We start from the raw sequence: 27,579 nt of genomic DNA, 5'->3' as shown, positions 1-27,579 counted from the left end.
TATAAACATTCCTAAAAAATCCCACTAAGTCAAAGTTAACGATCCATGTTTTTGTTATCTGAGCCATGTAACTTCAGATAGTGTACTGGCACAGCAAAATTTTATTTTCTATGGTAAGGCACCGTGATAGGAGAATAACAAGAATAAGTGGAAATGAGTTATTGTTCACAACATTATCAATGATGTCAAACTTAAGTTCTTGCCATCAGTCAAAAATAAAACTACCACTATGCTGAAGAAGCAGAGGAAAAATCTTGCATCTTGCCCTACATAAAACATATACACAGCATGGGTATTTTTCATCTTTTACTTACCATGCACATTTGCCACTAGCCAGAACACCATACATCACTATAACTCTTGATATAAATCTCAAACTGAAGCGTGAAGGAAAAAAAAAAGAAAAAAAAAAAACAGCAGACGTAAACCAGACTTGAGGTTCCTTCCAGGACCCTGGATTTGTCAAAGCCCCTCCTACTACCCACAATTGCAATAAACAAACACTGATTATCTTCCATTTAAGGTCATGATGTATTGGCTTTATACAAGTTAATTTCCTTTCCTCTTCAAATTCATACTAACCTTGCAGCTCAGGCCCAACAGTAGTTATTATAGCCCCGAGGCATCGGCCTAAGCATTGATGTACTTCTGTATGTGATGGTGGAACAGTTAAGAGCAGAGTAAGAACTAGAGAAAGTGTTGGCTCCACATATCCACGGTACATTGGTCCACTAGAATCTACTATCAAGGCAAGTGAATGGAGAGACCAGGTCTATGAAAAAAAAAAAGAAGGAAGAATATATTGAGTAATATATTTAGAAAATTTACACAAATATGTATGTAGACTGAACCTAGTTCTGTACAACCCTGTTTACATGTCTAGTTAGCTTCTCTGACTCCAGAAGTGTTTCAAATGTCCCAAATCTCAAGCAGTCAAGTGGGAGTTGAGGTATTTCTAGTGTGCTGTTTGGATGCCAGCACTTTTGTGGATAACAAAGATGACAAAGTATTTGAGCAAGAAATGATCAAGCACTGTGTTTCTATTTTGCTTTCTCAAAAACAACACATCCACTTTAAAAGGGGGGGGGGGGGGGGTGGGAAACATGACCCTTAACATGGGAAAAAGACAGAATCATTTCTGACATAGAACTGGATGCAGATTCCAAAGCAGACAGTTAGCTGACAAAGTCCTCAGCCAGGACTGCCTGTGATATTATAAGTAGAAACTGATTTCCACAACAAGTTGAAAAGTTCGCATGTGTTTTCCAATGAATTTTCTTTTTAGGTAGTGCAGAAGAAAGCAGCACTTTACACATACAGCGAGTGTACTAAGGGATAGGAAAAAAAAAAAAAAAATCAACCTATTCAGTTATAAGTAAATTACGAAATAATTTACTGCAAATGTCCAAGCAAGAAAAAGAAATTTTTGGTCACTGAAGTTTCACGTGAAATCAGCTTCCCTGACAGACCTGAAAGCATGTGAGATTGCTCCAAAAGATCCTATTAAATGATCACATTTCAGAACTGTCTTCAATTAAATGTGAAGCAAGTGCACTGAAGAGACATAATGTTAAGAGTGTATTACAGATACAAAGCTAGATTCTTAAGAAACAGCTAGAAAACTTCCTTTAAAACTGCTCAGTTTTGGTCCTCTCTGATGCAACCCAAAACCCATTAACACTAGCAACCACCTGAAGCTATTTTAACAGTCATAAGCACATATGTAGTACATTACAACTGTATGTACATTACAGTACATTCTCATTCTTGTGAATTTCTACTGCTCATGTTCACATACAGTTCCTGCATACCTACATTGTAGATAAGATGTAAAAGCTTAGCTTTTCACAGTTGCCTGTTATCATACTCTCAGTAGAAAATAAGAAAGGCACATGAATTCCACCTGGCTTCTAAATCCTTGTCCTTTATAATTCACATGTTTTTCATAAAGAGTAACTTTCCGGTTTCAAGATGAATGATAAGCAAGTACATGCTTCAAAATTACTTACTCACACATAAAGCAAGGTTATATATGCAAACTGAACTTTGACTTCCTTTAAATAAAACTAAGGAAATTTAACAGTGACTTTAAATTGCATTTACTGATTTTTTTTAACATCTGTCTCCAAACAAAACTAGTCTTGTTTTCCCAAGCAACAAGCTGCAAAAGCATAGGTTATTTTTTTATTGCCCTGAGGGCAAAACAAACGAGCAAACCAAAAAAGAACACTATTTTTTGTTCTGTCAAATTCATAATTTAAACCAAGGTGAACATGGATGTATGTCTCCACATAGTTACCAGAGGCTTCACCGTCTCAATCTGTGGGTATAAAGTGCCCCTAACCAAGGATGGCATTCAACTTCCTGCTGCTAAAGCATAATAGTCACTTAGAATCATTTCCTCGAGTTAACTAGAAAAAAGAGTGGCTGGAAGATAACTGTTGTATGGTACAATTACAGCACGATCTTTGAAGAACAATGATTACAGACAAGATGTGGCTTTTACTCTTTTCCACTTCTTTGGTAATTATTTTATTCTAATGCTTTGATAGATTTCATTGCCGCAGAAAATGAAAGATTCAGCATTTTTCTTTCTACCATTCAACTCCTTATTATCAAGACAAATGTACTGTCAGAATTAACTTTGAATTCTAATCCTGAACATTTTAAAACAATTCTGTGGTGATTTTGTTTTTTACCTGGACTTCAGGAGAAGTTCCATCTTGTGCCAAAGCCAAGAGAATACTGACGCTAGTTTTCAGATGTTGCCCAGAACCTATTCCACCAACATATCGATGGAGGCAACCCAGAGCCAAAGAATGTCCTGTTCTTGATACAACATCTCGAGCAGATTTTAACCTATCAACATTTAAATAAAAAGAAATCATGTAATTCACTAAATTCATTACAAAAACCCTTCAAGTACCATAACTGCAAACGACTGCTCCTAACAGAATTTTGCTGTCCGTGTTACAAGACTGTAAGAAGCCTTAACCACAAAAGCAAAACCAATATGCATAACCTATACTGCTATTAAACTGGATTACACATCAACCAAGTCAATAAAAAGATATTTTAGTAATTTTCTTTCTTCGTGGTCATAACTTGACATTTTAGATGAGGAAATGTTTTGGAAGTATAAGAACACAGGAAAAGAGCTTAGTATTTACCAACGTTTCACAGTAGACTAATTTAATAATCATAAGAGTCATTGCTAGGCCACTGCAGTGAAAAGAAATCAAGAAAAATGACAATATATACAGAGAAACAATAAAGGAATCCACAGCTTCATCTTCTACTGCAGACAACTTATTAACTTCTTAATATAGCTGCTTTCTTCTACAACTGAGTTCTACAACTTTTCCAATAGTTTTTGTAATAGTATTTTTATTAATGAAATTAAAACACAATGAATAGCATTCTGAATGACCTAGCTGCATGACATAGTGACTCGCTGTGTATTTTCCACAATTCTTCTGCTCGGAACACATGTAACATACATGTCAACTGTAATTAAAACCCTATTCAGAAAAAAAAAAGAGACAGAAGAAGGATATCCTAGTTAGAAGAAATATTTTTTTTTTCTGGTTGTCTGTATGTGGCAGAGAAGCACGCTCATAGCCATTAGTAAACAACAACAGCAGCAGCAAGAAAGTAAATGCAAATGCCATATATGCAAAAATGGTTTTATACTGTCAACTGACTGGCAACTTAACTTGAGTCCTGCATAAGAAACCAAGGAAAGAGTCCCAGTAACAGAAATTCAAGGAATGACCGTGAAGATGATAGACTTCATTACAAGATGAAATAATGGAGAAAAGTTGAATTACTCAGAGGTAGGAGAATATGTTCATGCAGCATGGCCAGCCAAAAGATGTGCTGCAGCCATGAGGTAGGAGCATTCAGATCCACAGACTGGCTGATGTCTAAAATTTAAGCTGAAAATTGGAAAATATGTTGTCTTGGTATATTTACCAGGTATCCTTCTAAAGACCTGAGATTAATGACAGAATATAGAAAAACAAATGGGCCAGTAGGTAAGTTAAATTGATGTTATAGGAAGATGTTTTGATGAAATAGAACCACTATCATACAATTCATGCTACAGACATACTTAGTGTAAGCTGAGTTTATCTACCTGAAGCAGTTTAGTTACCTTCAAGTAACTCATGAAAAACCCTTCATTTGTATCATTTTGCATTTTAAGTAATGTAACAAGTAAACTTTTATTCCTGGAAGAATCACATTAAATAAATCCAAATTTGAAGACTGTTTCAAGATTTCTTAGATCTATATAGTCTTTGTAATAAAGCATGGAGAGAAAGAGTAAAAAAATGCTGTTTCATAGAAGAATTTTCCAAACTATATTTTATTTCCCTTTACGGATCAAAGCCAACTTACTTATCAAAACTGTACTGAGCCATTCTAGCGATGAAAGTGGCTTCTCCAACCACTTGAGCCATTCTGCCAAGAGCTTCTCCAGCTGCACATCTCAGAATAGGGTTAGGATTATCAAGGGCACCCATCACCAGCGTCAGAGCAGATTTGCGAACTTCTTCTGGTCCTAATGTGCTTTTGTTCTCGGCTAAACCCTACATGAAGAAATGAAAAAAACATTCCAAATCGGGGAGGAAGGGAAGTGCAACATTACTGTAAGATCTTCAATTAAAAATGATGCATCTTTATTTTTGTCTAAAATTCTGATCACTTAGTCCTAAATATACTGGCTGAAAATATTGAAAACTCAAAAACAATAACACAGTCTTAGCTTTGCCAGCACTCTTACTATTTTAAGTACAGAAAAGACACATTAACACCAGTCTTTGTTATCAAATGCTACTATCATTATAGTGCTACACACACACACACACCAGTGATACTGAATCTAAGCTAGCAGATAGCTTTACACACGATAACCCAATGGAAAGATAAGAAAAGAAGTGGGGGGAGACGAGGGCTTTAAATTTGACTGTAATATCTCTTTACCAGACAGAAAAAAACACAGCTAAGTTGCATTTCTGCAAGAATCAAATAGATTTTAGGTACATGAAAATATTTTTTCTTAACATTTACATCTTTGAAAATGTATACAGCATGCTATATAAGTGTGTTACAGAGTACTAACACTAAACACTGTTTCTGCAGCTTCTTTGGTTTCCATATTCCTTTAATAACACACTACCTTTCATTATAACTTTCAAGAAGTCTTTTACTTTGGGAAAAATAATCAAATATATGTAAAGTCCTGCACGTGTTATAGAGGAAGAGAGCTGATGGCTCTGCCATAGATTCTCATTTTCTGTTCTGAAATCCTCATTTCAGCTCTTAAAATTTTGACAGTTCTTTGGCCTTTTGGCATGGCATGGGAAATCCCAGGCTCCTTTCTCAGAAAATAGCTTTCAACTTGTCTCATGTTTCAGCATAGCTCATATTTCTAAGGACAAAGCAAGGAAGAGAAGTGTTGTTCTGTGAAAACTTTCCTTCCAAAAACTCTACTAAGTTCTACATAAAGACTTGACATTTCACAGACAGCTTTTAGGGGGGAAAATTGACTTTTGCTGCTACTACAAAAACTTTACCCAACTAAAGGTTCATAAGAAAATGCATTGTGCCTAAGTCTGCCAGGATTTTGCAGTCCTGTTCCCAGAACACTAATTAAAATGCTCCAGATCACATACTTAAATGGGCATGTGTCCTGGTTTCAGCTGGGATAGAGTTAATTTTCTTCCTAGTAACTGCTATGGTGCTGTTTTGATTTGCAATTCCTTTGTGTATTCTTTTATCATTAATATTCTATTCCCTTCCTTTTCCATCCTATTAAACTGTCTTTATCTCAACCCACTAGTTTTTACTTCTCCACACCCCTAGTCCGATTCTCTCCCCAATCCTGCTGGTGGGGAGGGATAGAGAGTGAGCAGGTGGCTGCATGGTGCTTAGCTGCCTGCTGAGTTAAAACACAACAGTATGCCCTTCAGCTGTACATCAGGGCTGAGGTGCCTTAATTCAAAACTAGGAACCAAACTGAAGAGAGAGCCATTCATTACCTAAAGCATGAGACATCTAGGCTAAAAAGCCTGGGTAATTATAGCCAAGGGAGATGAGTGTGTCATTGCATCCTAAAAGAAGTGGGACAATTCACTCTCCATAGACAGTCATCTCTCCCCATCAAGCGAGGATCAGAGACCCATTAAAAAGCAGCTGAAGATAAGCAGTCATTGTTTGGATGGCAAAGGTCAGACAAGAAGAAACCCATACAATCTTTAATTACAGGCTAACACTTCCATAAGGACAGCTTCCTCAGTGCACAGGACTTAGTTGCCCTGAAGCTGAATGAGGATGACATAAAGGGAAAAATCTGACAGACTCATGAATTGGAAATCCAGACAGAACATCAGAAAAAATCTGGAAATGCCTTAATAAATTTGATGAGTAGAAAGAAAATCTTACACTGAGACACTGTTCCACAGAGCCGAGACAATAAAAGTCACTGAAACCAAGTATTTCTCTTACTTACTGTCTAGGTTCCTGACTTCATAGCATGAGGCCAGATTTCCAAGCACAGATAGAGCACAAATAATTGTAACTGAAATCAGTGGGACTTGAGCATAAGCATCTAAAATTCTATATTATATTAGGGAGTCTAAAGAAGAAAACGTTCGGACATCTAAAATGGAGACCCAAATTTATCTTTGTCTTTCCATGAGCCTCATCTGCACAATACTCATCTGCAAAGATATGAAGGGTGTGGTTTTTTTGAGTATGTATGACAAAGCACTTAAATCCATAAGTACAGTGCAAAGAAAATTAGAGTAATGAAAAAGAAAATAAAGTCAGAATACTATAGAGACATGAATCTCATCTATTCTTTGTACTGATACGTGCAGATGAGCTAAAGCAGAGCATCTGAAAAAAAGGGGGGGGGGGAATTTGCAAAGTTTGGGTTTTGTTTCCAAAAGTGTAAGTATTAACTTCAGCAATGTCCTTCTAACAGCCTTTTGTACAGAACACAAGTCTATGACCCGAACCGCTGAATTTTCGCATCTACTACAAGTTCACAAGTTTTACCTTCAAGGCACTAAGAACAGCAGTAAAGATATTAAGCTGCACAGCCTGCTGTCGAACACCTTTAGCCTGCTTGACACATTCAGCAAAGTGATCCAACATCTGTAATCTAAAACAAAGAACATAATTTAAGTGACATTCTTTCAAAATACAAACCAAAACACAGCTGGTAAAGACTGCGCACAACCAAAAGGCCTTTTAAGGTGGGTCACAGAATTTGTGCCTCAGGGGCTGCAGAAGGTATTCACCTTAGGCAGAAGGGTAGTGTTATTTTGAATGTCACTTTGCTGATTATTCTTTTAGATTAATTCATCCCTTTTGGAGAAAACACCACCAAGAGAAAGCAATACATTTGATACATTTGGCTGTATACCTAGAAAGCTATGAGGACAAGACTGGAAAAATGCTGCCTCTCCACTACCATTCAAAACAATGTTAGGCTCCACGTTCCTATTACTGTTCCTATTATTTTTCCCATTTAACCTCATGCCGTAAAGTGTTACTGGGAGGAGCATTCCCTAAAAGATACCAAGAACAGGAGTATAATGAACAATCTGCATACGTAGCTACTCTGCAGTTCCCCAGCCAGATTTTTCCATAGCTAAAAACAGTATAGATCCCACTGAATTCTGAAATTGAATATAAATGTAAACTGACCTATGTTTGTAAGAGACATGAGGAAAAACCACACCAAAGAGAGCCACAGATGCATCGATGACAGATACTCCTAGAGGAAGGGGACCGGGTACAGCTTCACCAGCAGGGATACGCAAATAAATAGAAGATGGATCATGCTCCAAAGCACCACTTCCAGATGCACTGTTAGGCTGAAGCTGCAAAATGCCACATAATATGTGAACACCTCTGAATATACCTTTGCAAATAAAAATCTTTTCTAGAAATAACCAAAAGACATATGCAGTAGCTAAGAACAATAAACTACCTTACAAACAATTAAAAGCAACTGCAGTGTCTCCATGCACACACGCATTAGCATTTACAGGGCCAGTTAAATCTCTGAGGGTAAAAGCAGTTAGCATCTGGGTAAGTGCACAAACTATGACTCCTGGTAGAAGATATGGAAATCAGATATGCATATAATTTCTGATACCCATAGGAGCTTCTGACCACAAACTGACATTTCAAAAAAAAGATTATTCATTCACTCAGAGCACTGAGTTACAATACAGCACACTAAATGGTCAATGGGTCATAATGATTCTCTACCCAGAAAAATTTAGAAATGGTATTATGATTACTAGCATTCCTATCACCATGAAAATACTTCCTAACCATCATTCTTTCAGGAAACACATCTAATCAATTGACTACTTTCTTAAAAAAAAATTGTTTTCACAACTTTTTCATTATCTCATCATGAAACAAAATGTGAGTCTTGTAGCTCTATATTCTTCTTAAAAGGTTGGAAAAGAGAGTAAACTTCTCTTGAGACTTTGATATGATTAAAAACTAAAACGTGACCAAGCCTTCTGAGAAACCCTGACATTATTAAATAGGCTGTGGCAAAAGAAGCATTTTCAGCTCCCCTTCTCACACAGGAAATTTCTGAGAAGGTGAGTTGCAAAAGTTTATGATGGCACAGTTCAGCCAATTCTCAGAACAGTTATTTGTCTATAGAACACAGTGAATGAATTAATGAATTGTTCCCAGTGCTGCACTTGTTTCCAGGAGCCATAAAAAAAAAAGGTAATTATGTCAACACTGGTAGGTTATCTGAAAAACTTCATCAAAAGAGATTCCCATAGCAATACTTGCTTCTTTTTTTTAATTAATATTCTTCTGTTTTTATATTACCTGGTCTTCAATTGACTTATGATCAGTTTCCTGCAGCCAAGAGCCAAGAAGAACACTGTCATCGTAATGACAAAGAGACCTCAGGAGTGATGTGGTTGTATTAGCAGAGTTGTCTGTCAAAGTAAATTCTGCTACCAACTCACGAAGAAGTGCATTAAATGATCCTAAGACATAGGACAGTAAAAAGTATCATTATTACTTTTTATCCAAAACATTTCAGCTACAGATCAGAAGTTACAAATCAGAGTGTGTACCACTACCTTGATTTTACAAGTAGCAAACAGACAGAGGTAAACCTGACAATACCACAGGCAAGAGCAATGCCTCAAACAGAACCCAGGACTCCCAGTTCCCCTATCAGTGTCCTGAACAATAGATCAGGCCAGCCCCCTCAGGATGACAATCCAGATTCTGCAAAATCTTGCTCATCCACATGATCGTGTGGACATAATGAATAAATGTTTGCACATTTAAGTAAACAAACAGATATTTTGTTGAAACTGCAGTTCTGTGGAAGTCTTTGATATCTGTCTGGTTGGGCTCAATTTGCTTTTTTAAACTTTTAGGAAAAGACAGATGTGTACTTTTTACACAGCCACCTAGTGCTACATTACAGGTCAAATAAAGATATCACCAAAAAAACATTCAAAGAAGTACAATTTTTACTTTAACAATCACTGTCAAAAAAAAATAAATACATACCTTCATATGTCTTTGGAGGTAATAAAGCCAATATATCGTAAAGTCTTAAACGGACCATCGCTGCACTAGCTTTCAGATGAGCTCCATGTGCTTTAATTACCGATGGAATGCTACAGAATCAAAAAAGAGAGGCAGACAGCAACACTGCAGTTAATGAAAAGAGTATTTCTTATTTCTTTTGACAAGATATGCCTCTAGTCAGAAAAGGAAAACAATGTTCAAAGAACTGCTCTGGATGAGTTACTTCAGCATTACTCAAATAACTAATACATTCTTGGAAGTAATAGTTCTGAGAATTATTTTTTTAATTTAAACTACTGCTTAAACAAAACAAACAAACAAAAAAAAGCCCAACCCGTGTTTTATCTTTTATTCTGTAAAATATTGCAAATCCTTTCATTATTACATTTTGTAAAAGTATATTTATTGATTAACATCTAGTACACCAGTAACTTAGCTTTCTCGTCTTTTCAACATGAAGCAAACCTGGAAGTAAAAAAGCTCACTGAAAATCCAAAACACAGTTAAGAAAAAAAATTTGGGAACATGAATTAAAACAAAGTAGTTCTAGTATTTCAGCTCTGGGAAAAAATAAACGTGAACAAAAAGCAGAAACAGCAGAAGAACAGAATGGTAACTTCCTCTCAATAGTGATATTTTTTTTTCAAAAGACCATTTCTTTATCTCACAATGTGCTTCTAAAGATAACGCAAATACACTATTTTTTTTTTTAAACTGTCTACTTACTGCGACATCATTGTCATGGCACATTCTATAGGTGTCATCAACTTCCTGATCACATCCTCAGTAAGGAGCTCAGGACAGTGAGCAACAAAACTTCTCATAGCTATTAACAAAATATAATTTAAAATTTTACTCAGACAAATATAAAGCAACATACAGATCCTAAGAGGATATAAAGAAGCAGCAATTAAAAATATTTATTCAATGTGTGACATGTTCGTAAGACTACGTACCAAAAACAGGTCCCTGGTGAAAATCTAACAAGTCTTACTCATGTTCAGAGAAAGAAGGGAAGCTAAGACAGATTTCTCTATAATATTTGGGATCATGTTCTGTTTTACCATGCGCTTGTAAATTTTGAAATTTCAAATTCTTACCACACAGAGCTCCAGCACGGCCTTCCAATGTTACTTGCCACGTGAAAGAATCCCCTCTAGCCTTTTCTGCCTCCAACTCCTTCAGAGAACGTGGAAACACATTTCGCCATAGCAGCAACATCTTAGGGAGATGATATCGAACAACAGAAGGACCTATTTATAAAAATAAATGAATAAAAGACTGTATAATAAAAATTTTTATTAAACTAAGCACAAAAAATCCGCCATGAAGGCATTTGTTCTTATAACTATTTTTCTCTTACTTCCCTTCTCTTCCTACTGCTCCCTACTTGAATCTCCTTTATTCTTCACTGTTCTCTCATTTGTAGGCTAAAAGTGTTCCAAACAGTGAAGATAAGTCTGTTTGTTGATATTAGTACTAAAAATAGGGACTAGCCAATTCTATACGTTGAATCATGTATGTAACTGCTGACACTTGTCTTTTTATTCTGACTTCTAATTCTTATTTTTATATTACTGTTTTGAAGGCAAGCTCTTTAGCCTAGTGCAACTTATTCATATGATAGAAAAAGTGACAGTTACTGACTGTAAATATAGTTTCCAGTCAAGTTTAAAGAAAGCTTCTGAAAAAGCTCTAGAAAATCCAATGCAAGTGCATTACAAATATATTGGAGAAGGACAACCAAAACACTGCTACACTGTTAGCAAAATGTTGGCAAAAATGGGATGATGTAGAGAATACAAAACATAAATGGCATTTGCGGAGAGATCAAGATACTGAAGAACATATCAAAGCTTTATCACGTTTGCTATTATAAAACCAGAAACAAACAAACAAAAAAAAATAATTGCTGCAAAATTCAGGAATACTTTATAACCTGTCAAAATATAGCATCCAACATTTCTGTGATGGTATATATAAACAGTCATACATAAGGTTGCTGTTTTGTTTTGTTTTTTTAAAGACAACTGAATGGCTTTTAAACTGTTAACATCCCTAATCAGTATTATTGCTTATCCATGATATGCTTGCCATTTGTTGAAAGGCTAATTACATTTTATTTGCGGTTTGCGTCTTGTGCACTACAGAACTGATTAGTACTTTTCATAAAATGATTAAATGCTAGGTTTCCGAAACAAAGCAAAAATAACCAGAGCAGATTTTTTTTGAAGGTTACGTCACCTTCTATTATCCTTCAGCTTACATGAACTCTAACATTTCAATTCTCTGCATCGTGAACATCACTGCTGAAATAAATGAACTAACACTCTGTTTCCAGTGGTATCAATACTCTAGTACTAGACACTGTACTGATTATATGTAGCAACTATTTGCTGCAGTGGATAACCAGAAACGTTGGACAAGCATCATAATAAAAAATACAACTGTTTTTACAAACCTAAAGTCATAAGTGCTCCAAGTAAAAGCCATCCAGCTTGAGTCCGTTGCAAGGAAAGTCTGCTGTTCTGTGCAGCAGTTCGTAACAGATCCTCAGCAATACTAACCACCATCTGCAATGTCATAAAAATGGATTTCAAAGAAAAAAAAATTAAGCCACTCCTACAAATCCACTCTTACTAATCACATGTAAAATTTAAATTGATCTTCTATAAAGAGCAGATTACATTTTATACAGATAATTAGCACATGACAATACAGACAGTAACATTCTCTTGAGTAATTATTCATTAATACGACCAACAAGAATGCAAATTTGAAAGAGGGATGAAAAAAAAAGCTGGTAAATATTATAACTGAAATGCTACAAACAAGTGCTCTGACCATTGCTCTTGCTAGGTACAAGGTCAATTTCATGACCTTTTAACTTGTTACTATGTTAGACATCTTGCAAAGCTATTACTTCTTGAAAAAAAATCTCTCTCTTAGTACACTCCCACCTGAAGCTTATTATCTCACCTTTCCTTTGGCATGAGGAATGCCTAAGGGACACTGATGCACACCACCTAATAAAGCAGCCATTGCAAAACTGTAGCCACTGACAGCTTCAGGGGAGGTCTTCAGATTGTTGAGTCTTTCTGCACATCTATCTAGAAACGGAGTCAACTGAAAAGGCAATGCCACAGCCACACACCGCAAACACCATGCGGCAGCAAGTCGAGCAGCCATGCTGGGATGAAGAAGAACTGAAGTTACCGTCTCCAACAGACCTACAGGAAAGAGTTTATAGTTTTACAATTACAATATGCTTTTTCACATATGTAGACACGCAAACTGTATCCATATTAGATAGGAAACATGAAAGTTAAGAATGCCAGAACTGAAGTACTTGAGTTTTTATAACTTTGCCTTTTTCTTTAAGGAAACCCAGAAGCATTATTAGCATTAGCTAATAGTGTAATGCTATTAGCATTAGCTTGAAGTTCCACTGGAAAAAACATGGGTATCCACAAACTGAAAAAAAATAAGGACTACAATCTCACGTTACAAATGTGGAAATGTTAAATGTTAAAACAAGCAAGAAGAAAATCCCACACCAGCCCTGATCAACTTAGGTCAAATAACAAGCTTTTCAAATGGGACTATCCACAGCTTCATCTCCTGACAAAATGCCCCTAGTCTTCAGGTTTAAAAAAAAAAAAAATCTCTCAAGGAAATACAGCTTTCCAGAAGCGAATATTTCAGACCTTATACAGTAAAAAAAAAAGGATTTCCTTTAATACCATTATTGGAAACTCATTGATGCTAAAAACACAACTTTACAATTTTACTCATCCTGAAAAGGACCTTCAGGCAGAACTTCCACCAAAAAAGTTGCTTAAAACTTTGTCAAACTTGAACTAAAGTTAGGGTAGTATACACAGAGAGCGGGACAAACTCAGCTATAGGGAGCACTACACGGGATGGCAGTTTAATTAATTTCTTTCTTACATGTTAGTTTACTATTTAACTAGATTGTAAACATATTTCATATTCAGTGCTCAAATATCTCGACCTATTTAAGTTTATCTGCATACCAATAGATGGTTCTTGAATAAGAGGAGAAGCAGTGGCATTCAGACTCTGAACCAGACTACCCAGTTCTTGAAGAGCACACACCATTACATGCTGGCTTGCAGCTATATCAGCAGCTCCTGCTTTATTTTCACTGTTAGCATCATTCACAACTGCTTCTGCAGAAAAGAAAAGTATCTCCTTTAACTACCATATGAATCACATATACAGGATATAGCATATACAAGATAGGAAGGGAAAACAGTTTTAACATCAACCCTAAATATTAAAATAAAAGCACAAGTTTGCCTGTAGCATGAGCTCACAAAGCAAATGCATTCTGAAGAAAAACAAGTTTTAAAGCTACCAGCCAAACACAATCATCTAGAGTCCATGAAAAACACATGCCCAGAAGTTGCTGTGGATGGCATTGCACTAAGAGCTAGGATTAATACTGTAACACAGCAAAAGTAAGTATACCCACATGCAGCATGTGGGTATTGTATGTACGTACACACACACACCTACAGATGAAGTAATTAAGACCACAATCTTGTCACATCTAGATTCTGTATATGAATTTGCTTGCATATATATGGAATAAAACTTAAAAAAAAATAAGATGATTAATGGTTATGATAATTTTTTTAATATTGGTGTGATTTTAGAGCTATCCAATTAATTTCATAGATCTCACTTCATGTTTTTTTCTCCTACACAATGTCCCAGGAGCAACAGAGTAAGGGATGGGATTCCTTACCTGATGGGTAAGGAAGCTGCAACTGTCACTTCTAAGAAAATGGACTTCAGTATCAGCTTAAAATTTATGTATCTTCTACAAGACAAATTTAACAAAAGGTCCCCCTTACATGAAGGGAACCAATCATTACCAAGTAAAAATACCTCTAACTTATCAAATTCATTGGAAATGATAAAAAAAAAAAGCAGGTCATCCTATCATCCAAAAACATAATGGAATTCTCTCTAACTTTGATAAGCAGGTGGCAGGAGGAGGAATTTTTGCAACCGCTTTATCTCAGAACTATCATTTCTGATAGACTTCCTCCTGGGAGTAAAAGGGTTCCGACTGCAATAAATATTAAAGTTCCAATTAACTTCAGACATACCTTCCCTATCAAAAAACAGTTAAGAGAATAATCTGCAAAAGTTTCAAACACATTTGCATTTCCACACATTACACATCAATTTTAAGAACAAATTAGATATTGGCATTAGAAAAAAAAAGTTATTTGCTAAATGCACTGTTGTGCAATTCCAGTTTCCCTTCTCAATCTCGAGCTCAAATTAACTGTTTCATAAGAAACAAATGACAACAGTTTTAATTGTCAGTCCTCTTAGTGATTGTATATTGAAGAGGCCATGTTTATCCTCTCTAATTCCAGTTTTCAGATTACATCTTTGTCACCTATAAAATCCAATTGGGTATCAGTATGGATATTAGTAGGGGATATACAAGGACATTATCTGACCTACAGGTTCTTCAGCAGTACTCTGCCCGAGTTTCAATACAACCTATCCCAAGATTAATCGCAAAAACACGCTTTTGTTCCCCATCTTGCATTCCAAGCAAATACAATGTCAAAAGCCATCAGAGAGAGGATAGATAACAAGCCACTTTTACGCAGTCACCTTTTAAGTAGAAGTTACATTTTGGATATCAAATTTCAAACAGAAAGCAGATGAATTATCTTTTACCATAGCAATAAAATTACTTCTCGCAGTAGGAGAAAGAAAAAGGGTTGAGATGATAACGACAATGATTTTCAACGCTCTCAAATACAGAAAAAAAAAATGTTTCTCACCCACTGCTTTCATTTGTTTACCAATAGCTTGACATATATCTTTGGCAGCTGCAATCTGTGCTTTCTCCCCCAGTAAGCTGCCCACAGTTGCTCTCAGGATAAAGGACACACATCTTCGAGAGTACACTGCTTCCACGTGGGTCTGAGTTGCACGAGGATGGGAGACCAGATCAAGCACATGGGACAAAAACGTAGCAAAGTTGCGCTCCAACCACTGACCTCCTAATGTTGTAACAAAGACAACATAGGCCTGCAAATTCAGAAGTTACATACAGATCCAATTAAAACAGAAACAAGAGCCTACCAACTGAAGTAATATCCATGCATATTGCAGTACAGCAGTGATACCATGGACAGTTATATGCAACCTTAGTAGGGCTAAGCAGGATGAATCAACCCATCAGCCAAGTCTTTGAAGCCAAACTGCTTCCAGTACTAAGAGCAGCTCCAATACTGCTACGTATACTGTGAAGTGCAAAATCCTCTTTGGATGACAAGGCCTGTCCACTGCTCTAAATACGTCTCTTCTTAAAAAAAGTCTTTAAATAATAATAATGCAAATAGCAACAACATGAACATGTTTTAATTCATGATGAAGACTGAGCATTTTTGGCAAGTTCACCTAGAAAAAGATTGAAAAAAATAAAAAGGTTTCACAAAATACCCTAGGATTAAAATAATGTGAATTCTGTCAAGATACTGCAGCATATTGAAATACATGTCAGACTGGGAATGCCTGAATTCGAGGTTATGCTGCTGCTACCTTTCTCTATTAGAAAAAGAGAGCTTCTGTATTCAGATTTCACCTACTCAGAAAAGACAGATGGAGAGAAGAAACATAGTTTAACAAGCTAGGGCAGCAAACTTGACGCAGCAACCAGGAGAACCAGCACATGCAAAACGACAGAAGTATGCCCTGTCTAAAAGGAAATAGAATGAAAATAGGGAGCCAGTCTTTAAGACGCTAATTTTTCAATTTTTTTTTTTTTTTTTTTTTTACAAGCTAATCCCACCTAAAACACACTGATCAAATCAAATAAGCTTTCCTAAGCACATATTTGAATCATTGGGAATAACGTGTCTTAGAGGAATGACACTGTATATACATCTCACAAACCAGGTGAGCCAAACTAGCCTTGCAAGTTATTATAAACAAATAAAGACCACAAATAAATCCTAAAAGGGTTACAGTTAATGTACAAATGTTACTTAATTTAAAAAAAATAAATACTACAGATATTAAAATACTACAGAATACAAAAGTTATCACAAACCTGAGTAACACCAACTCGCACTTCCCTATTGACAGATCCTCCTACTTTTAACATCTCTCCACCACTCTTTAGGAAACCAGACCCTCCACGCAGAAATCCAGTGGCCATAAGTTCCAAGACTTCCTCAAGTGTAGCTCTCTTCACATTCTGCCGCATCACTTTTGCGAAGAGAAAAGCAATCATTTAAAGTTCCAAACACAAGCAATCATCTCAAAATCTCTATTACCAATTCAAAACTGTCTTGCAACATAAATCTAGACAACTTTTCAGATAACAGCTGTTTTTTAGGCTTACAAAATAAGCTACTATTCCCAAATGATTTTGATAGCTTGACTTTTTTTTTTTCCCCAACTACAACAGGGAATCTGAACACTTTACTTCATTTAAGCTAAGAGTTTATAAAACCAAACAAATCAACTACATACATGTCCATGTACTAGAAGAACAATGTATCATGCAACACTGTCACATAACATGGCACTAAAGATGCAGCTTGTCCATTTGGAAATGGAATCCAGAAGGAACATACCTGTTGCTTGTTTTGGTATCAGTGCTGTGGCCATGACTGTTCCCAAAAGCTTTGACACTGCAACTCGCACGCCATAGTTTGAGTTTTCCAGAGCTTTAAAGCACAGCGTTGCAACATTCTCTAGTTCAGCTGTCCACATAAACACCGCTTCATTTTGTAATTCCAGCAGACACTGAAGGAGGAAGGAAAAAAAAAAAAAAAACTTGCTGAGCACCAACGGAGACTATTCTTACCCTTTTTCTAGGTATTGCTGTAATTGTCAGGTTTATTAAGCAAGTATTTTAATATGAATATACCGACTTTTTTCCCCACACTCCCAATTAACTGCAAACTTATCTGAACAATCAGAATAACCATGGAATAGGTTGACACAAATAAAAAAGTAAAAGGAAAACACAAAAAAAGCAACTATGTTACTCAAAATCTCTCCTACTGAGACCCACAGTTAATTTACTCTCTCATTATTTATCTATCAAGTGTGGAAGCCAATACCACTGTGCCTCAGTACACGTGAAGCAGTAAATCAAATGTCTGAGCCTTCGGTATTAACCAGTAAGGACTTATCTTTACCATGTAATGGTCAAGTTTCCCATGATAGGCAACAGGTCAAAGTTCAGATGCAGACACTTCACAGTCACAGAACAAAGAATTTCCAGAACTGGGGAGAAACACACCCACCTTGGCCACTGCACATCGTACAGCCATAGATCTGTCTGTCAACAGAGACCGGGCATTCTTATAAATATCACGGTGACAAGATGCTGCTGCTCCTCCAAGGCCGTTTAAGACTTTCTGTAAACTCATCAGGATTTCACTGCGGCCCTGAGACTGCACACATAAGAAGCATTTATGCAAAAACGCAGACACAGCACTTACATCAAGTGCCAGGTTTCCACATTTTCCTACTTCTGTACATGCATATTTTTGCAAGCATTGTTAACAGTTCACTGAGGTCTGGTACAACCATTACCTGGCTGGTCTGAGATAGCAATAAGCATTAGACGTGACCTTACTAGAACTGCTTCTAGTGCCACATAAATTAAGAAGAGGCTGAATAGTCCAACAAATTGACCCTAAATAAGATGCTTCTGTCCTGTCCCAACTGCTGTAGCCTCAGGAAAAACAAACAAATAAACAAAACCCCAAGCAAACGATATAAGAGAACGTGAAGCCCAAGCAGTCAACAGATTCTTACCATACCTGCACAAAGGCAGGTACTTACAGTTGGAGGGCACAAAAAATTTTTTATCTATACCTGTATATATAGATATCAGAGCATACAAAGGCACAGTTGAAGAAAACCAATGTCAGGAGAAAATACAGACTTATTTGATACAGTCAGCACTGTTATAAGTCCCCCCTTTATCTCCAGCAGTGGGATTACTCATGTTTATTACTGCATATACACTTTCCGTGACAAGCAGGAATCAAGATCTACACAATCAGCACTCCTTTCCAACCTGTCATATATTTCAAAAGAAACGGAGCTATTTCGGTCGTATCAGCCCCACTGACAACCCGCAACACATTCTCTCAGTATGATGGCACACAGTCCTTTCAGGGCAGAATGTATCCTGCTGACAATCTGCATAACATTTTTGTTGAAAAACTTAAGTATTTCTTTCTAATTTTTAAACAATTGAACATTTACGCAAGGTACACAAGTGGAAATCCTAATGCAGTACTTCGAATGGTACATGCAACCATCTCACAATTTTAATTACAGATGCCATAATAAAGCAACTACTATAATATGCATATAACAAAACTCTCAACTCTCCCTCTGCAGAACAAATCCATGTACGTTTACCTTGATACAAGTAATTTGCATTTTTCTACATAGAATAGTCTAAATGGAACCAAGACCACAAATACAAAATATTTCAAAGCTTACCTCTGCACTTTTCAGAGATTTTAAGAGATTATTCACTGTTTCTGGAAAAGAACTACCCAACATTCTGCCCATTTTTTCATAAAATGCTCCAACACATGCCACAGCAGCCCTATGAAAAAAAGACATACATGTATTTGAATGGGTATTATTACATGATCTACATAATCCACACAGAGTGAGAAATTCCGGAGAAGACAAGTATATGCTGAAATCTCAGCAAGATCAGGATTTTGTGTGCTTCTATTAACAGGTGCTTGGTAAACAAAGTTGTGAACTAGAAACTCCCCACCCCCTAATATATTTGGTACATTCTCATAGATACTGAGAGATTTTTTTTCAAGCCTAAGAACTTAAGATACATAAGTTATAGTGCACTAACACAATAACATTTATGGACACTGTGAAGATCACTGTATCCAAAAACACTTATATACATTTTTTTCCTTTCCCGGACATTTTTGATTAGGAAGTTTTGAGTAACAGTGTAGTGCAGTTGGATATACAAATTGTTCCAGGACAGTCACAGACACAGCCCTGAAACATGCAGATTTTCACTATCAAGAAATAAGGATTTAAAAAAAAAAAAAAGAATTTCAGGGTGGTTTTTTTTGCAAAACTATGTTACAAACTGATTACAGCCTACTGCTTAACTGGCACGTCTCCTACACAACTCTTCTACACAAACATCAAAACCTAAGGCTTGAAACTATATAGTAAAAAAAAAAAAAAAAAGACCTTCTTGATTATCACTTAAACAGGTAGCATAAATTTCTGAGCATGTGACAGTACTAAGCCTTTTCTACTTATACAGGTTCCTGGCAGAGTTGCAACAGTTTCATACGAAAGAAGGACAGTATCACCACAAATAGTGACTACTTCAAATTTTATTGTTATACCCCATTATGGCAATGCCTGAAGGCAGCCCAAATGGAGGTTTGCTAGACACTGTGAATATATGATGTGGTACCCCACAGGTGGTGGGGCTCTAAAGCAGTTTCAACAGGTGTTGTTTGTGGCATTAACCAGATTCCTACCAGGGAGACTCTGCTCCTATACATGAAAACAAACTGGATCACATATACATGCACGCCCACATCCAAGTGTACAGACTCTGAGAGACTTAAGCAGTACGTTACGACAGGGGAATGGAAGCAAGCAATGCTCAAGGTGGGGGGAAGCTTCTACACTTAGTTACAATTCTCTTGGCAATTGCTCCTGCTTGACGACCCACGGGCTCCATCATAAATTGGGTACTGGGCTCAATCACCAATAGAACTGGTGGAATTGCTTCACTGCATTATTTATATGTTGCATAATTACTGTCATCCTCTCCACTGCATAAGCACGTGAAGAAACATAAGATACTCCTTTGCCTAGAGGAAAGCATCGAACTTTCAGACAGAAATGCATCTGTCACCCTCGAATCCTGCCCTCCACAACCTCAATATTGCTCTTTTTCTCCTGCTACATCAATCAAATATAAACTCCACCAAAGCACGCACAACAGAAGTAAACATGCACATATACAGGCAGATTTTTCTGTAATATCCATGACCACTTTGCTTAAAAATCACTCCCCTTCCCCCAGTAATACTGAACGCACAGTTTTGTGGGCAGGTAGGCTGCCGTGTCATCTTTGCTCTTGATGATGTCATTACACTTGTCAAGTGTCTGAAAAACAGTAAACGTGTCTCCAATGCTGTAGAGAGCAGCAAGATTTTTTGCTAGCAGTTTTCGCGTAGGTGGCCCTGGGGAACTGCTGATGAGTCCTGTTAGCTGTTCTACTAGTTTCTTCTGCTTTTCCTTGACGTCTGTCTGTTAACGGACCAAAAATTAACACAGTAAGTCTTGTTTCAAACAACACCCAGCAAAAAACACAAGAGACTGAAGTAAACCTTATACCACTCCCACTTCTCCATAATTCACAGAGGCTTGAGATACGCCCAGTAATAGCAGAGACAGACACTAAATGATCAGAATTGGTTGTTATTTTAAGTAATTTTTGCATTCTTTAAATGACTTACTAAAATTACAGTATTACCTGCACAGAGCATCTTTTAATCCTCGTTACCATCAAGAATCCCTACACCAGAAGGGAAGGTTTCACCTTCCAAACATTTATGACACTTTAGAACAGAAATCAAACTAAATGGTTTATGCAAGAGTGTCACTCTGACTGCCTACAATTAAACACTTAAAAGCAACAAACTAAAACAGAGACTGAATCTGGAATCAGACAGTATTGATCTAAATATCATCTATTAGCTTGCCCTATGATAAAATTAATACATGTTTTAGAAAAAGGAAAAAAAAACACCACTTACCTTGTTAGCAGCTACCAGCACTTTATCCAAAAATCTTAACCACTCAAAGATAAAGACGGGCCTCTTTGCTTCTGTGATCTGTGCTAACGCTTCCTCATTCAGCAGCAAACTATGAGCCAGCTCCATTACTGATTAAATTCTGCTTTTATCATAGATTGTAGTGACTCTGAAATAAAAATTGTAGTATTAGTATGAAGTACAGTAGAACAATACAGAGCTTTGAAAATCACATGAAAATATGAAGATGACATACATCAGATGACATTGGCTTTACAACCAAGTACACTCATCAGTACTTCACGGATCAGAGCTGCTAATAGTAAAAAGAGCACCTACAGACAACTAAAAGGTACAAATTCTGAGCCAAGAAAAATACACCAAAGTCCCTGCCTAAACAGAAAAAAAAGCAACACAAAAGAGCTAAAGGAGTCATCTCACTGTCTCCTCTCACACGAAACAGAGTAAGAACTGTCCCTAATCAAGACTCTTGACCCCATTCCTGAAGCTGAAATAGGAACCTGGACACCTCCTCAACATCTTCAACAGACAAGGTGAGAAAGAGACGAGCCCCTTACAAGCACTAGTGCAGAATCAGCATCTTTTCCTTTCAGGAGCAAGCGAATGATTCTCTTTTCTGAAGAATGTGTGCATGCCCCGAGACACAAAGTGTGGGCTCCACAGAAATAGCACAGCACAAGGCTTGCACTCTACCATAGTCCCAGAGCACAACGCAGCTACAGAAGCGACATATGCAATCAGCAGCATCACATTAAGGAACACAGAAACACATGTTTTCTAGAAATAAGACTCTTCTGTGCTGGTTTAGAATGTATCACTAAACATTACAGGATAACCTACCAACACGTTAGTCAGCAAAATCGCACAACAGACATAACTCTGTGGCCTAACGCAGTTTCGCAGCTGAAATTCTAGGACGACCCAAAATATTTAACTGGAAGAAGAAGAGCAAGGGGTGGGAAGGATATTAATAGGATTTCCCAGCCCTCACAAATCTGGGAGAGACAGGAACAGTGACAGCATTTGGGATCACTGATCTAAGACTCCCCAGAGCCCCCTGGCCTTGCTTTACGGGGTGGACAAACATGCCATGCCCTCTGAAACCCAGCCAGCCTTACCTGCGGCGGCCTGGAGCACAGGCAGCAGCCAAAGGACTGCACGCCTCCCCGGCAGGCAAAGTACCACAGATCCAACACTCAGACCCTGCTCACTGACCGTGGGGCAGCAGAAAAGCACTACCAAAAGCACACCACTGGCGTGAGCAAGCACTCTGCAGACAACATCACTTTCAGCAAACTACATTTAAGCAAGCGGAGCTGTTTAATGCAGAACCGATGGGGGGAAAAAATATCTAAAAAACAAAATAAAAACAAAGCCAACAAAGTCAACCATCTTCTGCAGAAATACCCCTCCCCCCCTCCCAAAAATAAAAAACAACAAACAAACAGCAATCACCACACCAAACCCAAAAGCTGAGTTTAGCGATGCCGAAACTCGGCTCTCAGGTAGAACAGGAAAAGCAAATCAAACAAGCAGTACCGTGCCTTCCCACAGCTATCCTCCTACAGCTGCACCGCTCTGCCCCTACTCTCAGGGTGTTTACTGTGCTCTCCCCTGCTTCCTTGTTTGAGGTCAAACCCAACAAATTCTTAAAGTGAAATGAAGTGAATTAAATTAAATCACGTGATGCGTTTTTAAATCAGCCCCCCATTAGACAGTAGTGAAGGGTGACATACCAATACCACCACCGTAATGGGGTTCTAAATTCACCTGTGCGCACCGAATCCTTAGGAACTAGCACAGCACGGTATCTGTAACACCAACCTGGCTCCTTGGTACCGTATTTCGTGGTGTTTTGCATTACTTACATCACCAGGGGCAGATCAGCAAAGGTGGAACAACCACGTACAGAAGCACATTCTGCCCTCCCGCTGACACCTCCCAAACACTTTTACTGGATTATTAATTTTTTTAAAATGTTACGAAGAATTCAGAGGTCTTGCCTATCACTAAGGTACACAGAGGTTGCCCAAAACACCTTGAAAGGAGAGCAGAGAGAAGCTCAGTGAACGGCAGCGGCACTAAGGCTGTCGTGAGGGCTGCCCAGAGGCGCACGGCCCAGTCTGACAGCACAGCTCCTTGCTCCTTTTCCTCCCCAGCCAAAAGCTTTGGTCTTCCCCTGGCTTTAGAGTCCTGAATCCCTCATCCACACATTCCCTTATCTCTTCACCTGCTGGATTTAGGGACCATAAGCTCTAGCTCCCCAACCTGCACACACGCACACATTCAGCCGTGCCACCCAGGCGCACAGGATCCGACGTAGGACGAATTACAGGGCATTCAGGGGGCTGAAGGGCCTCGAAGCCCTCAGCTGGGCTCTCCCCAGGCCACCTGCGACGACCAGAGCCTTGCTCCCGAGCCCACCCAAGCCTGCCCACCATCTTCCACCCACCGCGCAGGGGGCACCGCGCACACCGTTACCTCCCCCGGGGCTCAGCTACGCCGAAGCAAGGCAGGGATTAACGCCCCCCCCCCCGCCCCCAGCCGTGCCAGAAAGCCCCGCCGAGAAGCGCTCAGCCACAAGCCGGGGCTCTCCCGGGACAACCGGGCCTGCGGGCCGCCGTGCCAGGGCACCCCGCTCCGCCCGGGCCGCTGCAACCGCCCCGGCCCGGCCCCCTCACCCTCAGCGGGCAGCGCGGAGCCGCCGCCGGCCGCGCAGCAGCAGCAGGAAGCGGGAGGAGCGCAGGCGCCAGCGGCCGGGCCGGGGCGGAGGAAGGGAAAGGAAGGGAAGGGAAGGGGCGGCCGCACGCAGGCGCCGGGTCGAGGCGCTCGTGTGGGTGCCCGGGGCGGTGCTCAGGGGCTGCGGGGGTTCCCTCAGCTCCCTGCCGGGCAGCGGTGGGGTTGAGAGGTGGTTGGGGAAGCAGGGCGCGGAGGGAGGCAGCCCGAGGCTGAAACAGGCGTGAGGCTTTCGTCTGAGAACGGGTCCTGCCTTCCAGGTGATCCGCAGAAAGAGCAGGGGCTGCAAGCGCTGCTTACAGTGCCCGGAGGAAAGGGGCTGAGCAGGGCATGCGTGCTAACCATGGGGGAAGATGAAGAGGAAGATTACATGTCTGACTTGTTTATTAAGTAAGTAGCCGTCATTTTTTTTCCCTCTTAAATGATTGTAAGTGTAAAAAGAATCAAAAATGAGCTAATATTTGCAGGGGTTATTAATTCTTAGACAGGATGTGAGGCCAGGCTTGCCCATGGTGCGCCGGGTGAAAGAGGCTATTCAGAAGGAAGAAAAGCAAAAAGAAGCCAACGAGAGAAACAGACAGAAGAGCGTAAAAGAAGAAGAGAAAGAGCGGCGTGACTTGGTGTTGAAGAGTGCGTTGGGCAATGAGAACAAAGGCTTTGCTCTGCTGCAGAAGATGGGCTACAAGAGTGGCCAGGCCCTGGGCAAAAGTGGTAAGTTTGTCACTGTCTAGAGCTGCATGCTACTTTCAGGTGTACCTGTATATTTTATGGACTGCAGCTGCTGCTTCACTTATAGACAGGGTCAATAAATGCCTCCCTAAGAGCCCTACCATTACTGTCACGTTGTGACAGGAAAGAAAAAAGAAAAGAGTAAATTTCTAAAACAAAAATGACTGTTGAGAGATGTGAGGGAAGCAGCAGCACTTGCTGCTTGCTAAATGCATTTCAGTATGTGCATGTCTACAGGAATTGCGCTAAGAAGTTGTTTTGATAGTCTTGGAAAGCTCACTGCTCAAAATAAAGGTCAACCTCCTCTTTGAATTTATCGTTGTATTCTGGAAAAGAAACAGCACTTAGCATGAAGTCTTGACAGATAAAATAAAATCAGTGAATGAAAACATCAGTAGTTGTTATGCCAGTTCAGTGCATCTCCAGCAGAAGATGAGCAACTGAAGTGGCCCAGAGAGATTCCCGTTATTGTTCATCAAGTTGCGGAGCTCTCAAATAGAAATGCCACAGAAGAGTGTAGCAAATCAATCTTCATCACAGGTATGCTGTACCTATCAAATCAACATCATTTTCTTTCCGTTGGGTAGTGTTCTGAAAAAAGCACACAGCAATTCAGCAGACAAGGAAAAAAAGAAAGGAGGTTGCAGCTCAGCTAGGTCATTTGTAGTGCACTAAATGTATATCAATAGGAGGTTTTTCAATTTCCAGAAAACAGAATTGCAAGAAAATTTACATATTTAATGGCAAAATCAGCTTGCCTATTTGAATATACCACACAAACCATAGTTTGAGAAAGACCTGTTTTTTTAAATCGGCCTATTTTTCCTTTTCACAGGAGAAGGCATTGTTGAACCTATTCCTCTGAACATAAAAACAGGTTTGTGATGCTTCCTAATCTACTTAGTTAGGTATCAGAGCTTCTCAGCTGCTTACATGCATGTTTTAAACTTATATAGGCAGAAGCGGGCTTGGTCATGAGGAATTCAAAAAGCGAAAAGCTGAAGAAAAACTAGAAAACTATAGACAAAAACTCCATATGAAAAAACAAGCAAATGAACAAGCTGCAGATCAATTCAGGTAAAATTATGTAAATGATACTCCAAGCAGTGTCTACAAGGCTGTTCTTTTTATGCGTTAGGTTTGGCTATTCTGTTAGTGCGTTACTAATTCTGCATGTTCTTTGACTGGGAGGTATGAGTTGAAACATACAGTAATTGCTTCTCAATTCTAAAGCAAGAGCCGGTGAACACTGTACTGCTAAAAGTATAAATGAACATTTATAAAAATAAATGATTCAGCAATGTAAACAGTACATACACTAATTCTCAAAAAACTTGCAATTTTTTAAGTCAAAGAACCATGTCATCTTTTTCAATATAAAGGTCATGGATAATCCAGAGCAGCGTTGCTACAGTGGTTTTGGGTTGCAACAAAGTAAAACTCAGGGTAAACTTTGGGGGTTTTAATATATTTTTTTTCTCCGTGTTTGCTTGTTTATACGTGGAGAAGGAGAGACTAGGGAAGATTAAAATCTTCTCTGCAAATGTTTCATGAACCATTTTTTCATGTATTATGGAAACCTGGTGGAAAAACAGTATGCAAAGTGTAATTATCACCAAAAGCTCTGTCTTGAAGATGTAACAGAAAGGTTTATTTCCAAATAAAAAAAATACGCATTGCTCCTCCAAAAACGATGTCAGAAGGGACTTCTTCAACATTGTTCTGGTTAGCATGGTCTTCTCTGGTATGCATTCGGCAGTCTGAGGGATTGGTATGGCTTAAATCTTAGCAGATTTTCTATTTTAGAAAAGCTGTTGACTGTAATGCATCTCACTGTTTGTCTTTCTGCTTATTTTACCTATCTACTTTTTCTTAACAGAGTAAGGTTCAAAAACAAACAAGAAGAACGTAAGATGGAAGGAGACCTTCGAAAAAGCCAGAGGGCCTGCCAGCAATTAGATATGCAAAAAGTAAGACCTATTTCTTTGGGTTGGAAGGAAAGTTAAAGTATAGAGATACAGACTACAAAGTAATAATTAATAAATTAAAGATAATTTCCATTTAAATCCTTCATTATTTAAGGATATTGATGTTCCCAAGGAGACTTGGTATTGGCTAGAACCTGAAGAGGAAGACAAGAAGGATGAAGAAGACAAGGATGATGAATGCACAAGCTCAGACTTAAGTGTAAGCTTCACAACTAAATGCATGGCTCGATTCACAATGAAATTTAATGTTCCCTTAAAGTATATATTCATCATTTTCAAAGCTGTAGTAAATGATCTCTTTGCCACCTTAAAGCTGTGATTTTTAAAACAATTACATGATAAAATACAAAACATTAAAACTGATTTATTGCTTATCTCTTTTGAAGCTGATCTTTGGAGAAAGTAGTCAAAATGAAATTTTAAACATCGTGTCTTAGCCACCATGTGCAAGATCACATATTGAATCAATGTAAAATTATTTGCTTTTAATATTTAATTTTGGATGCCTCATCTCATGTTGTAGGCTGAACTTCAGAATCACTAAGTAATTTCTGAAAATGCTTCATGGGTGACCTTGAACTGGACACCAGAAATTAATGTTTTCTGAGAACTAGATTACACCACTGTTGTTAGCTTAACATACTTGATTT

At 38.4% G+C, this 27,579-nt stretch overlaps 2 protein-coding genes across 7 annotated transcripts in view; one reads left to right on the top strand and one right to left on the bottom strand.

Moving 5' to 3' along the window:
- Positions 1–24,267, bottom strand: part of HEATR5B (HEAT repeat containing 5B) — a 54,685-nt gene extending 30,418 nt beyond the window's left edge. Inside the window, exons 1-20 of one of the 2 annotated variants that reach the window (XM_048047747.2) lie at positions 24,158–24,267; positions 21,459–21,624; positions 20,738–20,949; positions 19,135–19,243; positions 17,919–18,068; positions 17,241–17,412; positions 16,712–16,869; positions 15,438–15,687; positions 13,638–13,793; positions 12,580–12,830; positions 12,062–12,173; positions 10,701–10,853; positions 10,327–10,426; positions 9,580–9,689; positions 8,878–9,041; positions 7,720–7,895; positions 7,066–7,171; positions 4,402–4,592; positions 2,700–2,859; positions 583–772 (exon numbers count right to left, since the gene is read on the bottom strand). In XM_048047747.2, coding sequence (XP_047903704.1) covers positions 583–772; positions 2,700–2,859; positions 4,402–4,592; positions 7,066–7,171; positions 7,720–7,895; positions 8,878–9,041; positions 9,580–9,689; positions 10,327–10,426; positions 10,701–10,853; positions 12,062–12,173; positions 12,580–12,830; positions 13,638–13,793; positions 15,438–15,687; positions 16,712–16,869; positions 17,241–17,412; positions 17,919–18,068; positions 19,135–19,243; positions 20,738–20,949; positions 21,459–21,584 — 3,046 coding nt within the window. In that variant the 5' untranslated portion in view covers positions 21,585–21,624; positions 24,158–24,267. Of the gene's footprint in view, positions 1–582; positions 773–2,699; positions 2,860–4,401; positions 4,593–7,065; positions 7,172–7,719; positions 7,896–8,877; positions 9,042–9,579; positions 9,690–10,326; positions 10,427–10,700; positions 10,854–12,061; positions 12,174–12,579; positions 12,831–13,637; positions 13,794–15,437; positions 15,688–16,711; positions 16,870–17,240; positions 17,413–17,918; positions 18,069–19,134; positions 19,244–20,737; positions 20,950–21,458; positions 21,625–22,594; positions 22,801–24,157 lie in introns of those variants that run through there. The other variant, XM_013170657.3, reaches the window with a different exon arrangement.
- Positions 24,189–27,579, top strand: part of GPATCH11 (G-patch domain containing 11) — a 21,237-nt gene continuing 17,846 nt past the window's right edge. For 3 of the 5 annotated variants that reach the window (XM_013170738.3, XM_048047754.2, XM_048047752.2), the window contains exons 1-6: positions 24,316–24,602; positions 24,697–24,923; positions 25,777–25,818; positions 25,898–26,018; positions 26,821–26,911; positions 27,024–27,128. In XM_013170738.3, the coding sequence (XP_013026192.3) occupies positions 24,556–24,602; positions 24,697–24,923; positions 25,777–25,818; positions 25,898–26,018; positions 26,821–26,911; positions 27,024–27,128 (633 nt within the window). In that variant the 5' untranslated portion in view covers positions 24,316–24,555. The other 2 variants (XM_048047753.2, XM_013170746.3) reach the window with 2 other exon arrangements.

The sequence above is a fragment of the Anser cygnoides genome, chromosome 3 (assembly GCF_040182565.1).
Source record: "Anser cygnoides isolate HZ-2024a breed goose chromosome 3, Taihu_goose_T2T_genome, whole genome shotgun sequence".
Taxonomy (NCBI): domain Eukaryota; kingdom Metazoa; phylum Chordata; class Aves; order Anseriformes; family Anatidae; genus Anser; species Anser cygnoides.
Note: the sequence above shows the minus strand (reverse complement) of the source record. Positions and strands in the feature narration are given on the sequence as shown.